Source organism: Austrofundulus limnaeus, unplaced genomic scaffold (assembly GCF_001266775.1).
Source record: "Austrofundulus limnaeus strain Quisiro unplaced genomic scaffold, Austrofundulus_limnaeus-1.0 Scaffold93, whole genome shotgun sequence".
Lineage (NCBI taxonomy): Eukaryota > Metazoa > Chordata > Actinopteri > Cyprinodontiformes > Rivulidae > Austrofundulus > Austrofundulus limnaeus.
This window is the reverse complement of record NW_013952495.1, coordinates 1,448,014-1,449,165: the sequence shown is the minus strand read 5'-3', so window position 1 is coordinate 1,449,165 and position 1,152 is coordinate 1,448,014. Positions and strand designations below refer to the sequence as shown.

Here is a 1,152-nt window from a genome sequence, read left to right as displayed (position 1 = left end):
GCCGTACGTGTCCCTGGCCTCTTCCCCTCAGTGAAACCTCCGAAGTTCGCCTCCTCTCTCCTTCTCCCACCTTTTCTGCCCTGCTGGAGGTTCGCTGCAGGCCGGGCTTCACATCGCCCAGCAGCGGCTCAGATGTCACTGTTCGCCGTTGTCAGGGTGACCGGCAGTGGAGCGGGGATGAGCTCATCTGCACAGGTGGGTCAGAGCCTTCTGTCTGGGTCTATGATGGAAAACTTCATACAGAGCAGATGGAGAACAGCAGAGGGAAGCACACTGGCACCGGTACTCCAGATTTTCTGATTCTGTGTTTAAAGTAAACACATCTAACCGTGGTGGAGGAACGAGCTCGGTGCGTTTAAACAAGTCAGACACGCAGGAATGAAACCCCTCTGTGGCTCCGTCGACTCAGACATTGCACAACTGTGACCTATTCTCCCCGTCGCCATGGCAACCTCACCGTTCAGAGTGGCTGTCTGAGGGTTTTGCTGCTGAGCTTGTTGACGAGTTCAGCAAAGCGTTTGAAGCTCATGAGTCATACGTCTGCATGCATGTGAACTAAATGTTTTTTATTTGTTTGTTTTTCAGAGATTGTTTGTTTGTTTGTTTCAGGTTTATGATTTGTTGGACAAAATATTAAAGCTGCTCTTTTCTAAAAACACGTTTTTTTTAAACTTATCAAGCAGTGCAGTTTGAAAGAGTTAATTATGGTAGTTTTCCAGTTATGTCAGTAAGCAGTTATGAAATGCAGGTATGCACTCAGCGTAAACAAAGCACTTTTATTTGCATTTACTTAACAATTTTGTTTGTAAATTAGTATTAGTACATTAAAATTGTCAGGATTCCCCATCCCAAACAGCTCTTCCACAAAGATCACCATTGTTGACATATTTACTAAGACATAAACAACCACTTAATAACAGCTGGTTCCAGTGGTTTTATTTAGGGAAACATAAAACATCAATAAGATAAAAAATGGTTTGATTTGGCTACTTTTTGAAGTTTTTTGGACCATCTTTATGATATTGCAATGAATAGCTTTAATAAAAAGAAAATATTAATAAAAATAAATAATAGAAAAAAAACACTTAATTATTTTAAAAGTAGTTTGTGTAGTATTTTAAAATTATTATTATTATCATCAAGTCTTAATAC

The 1,152-nt window shown here is 40.1% G+C and overlaps 1 protein-coding gene across 1 annotated transcript in view; it reads left to right on the top strand.

Moving 5' to 3' along the window:
• The window catches only part of ntd5 (ntl-dependent gene 5), a gene marked incomplete at its 5' end in the record, with an annotated part of 9,713 nt that continues 8,561 nt past the window's right edge, over positions 1 to 1,152 (top strand). The window contains 1 exon segment of the mRNA XM_014012681.1: positions 1 to 195. Coding sequence (XP_013868135.1) covers positions 1 to 195 — 195 coding nt within the window.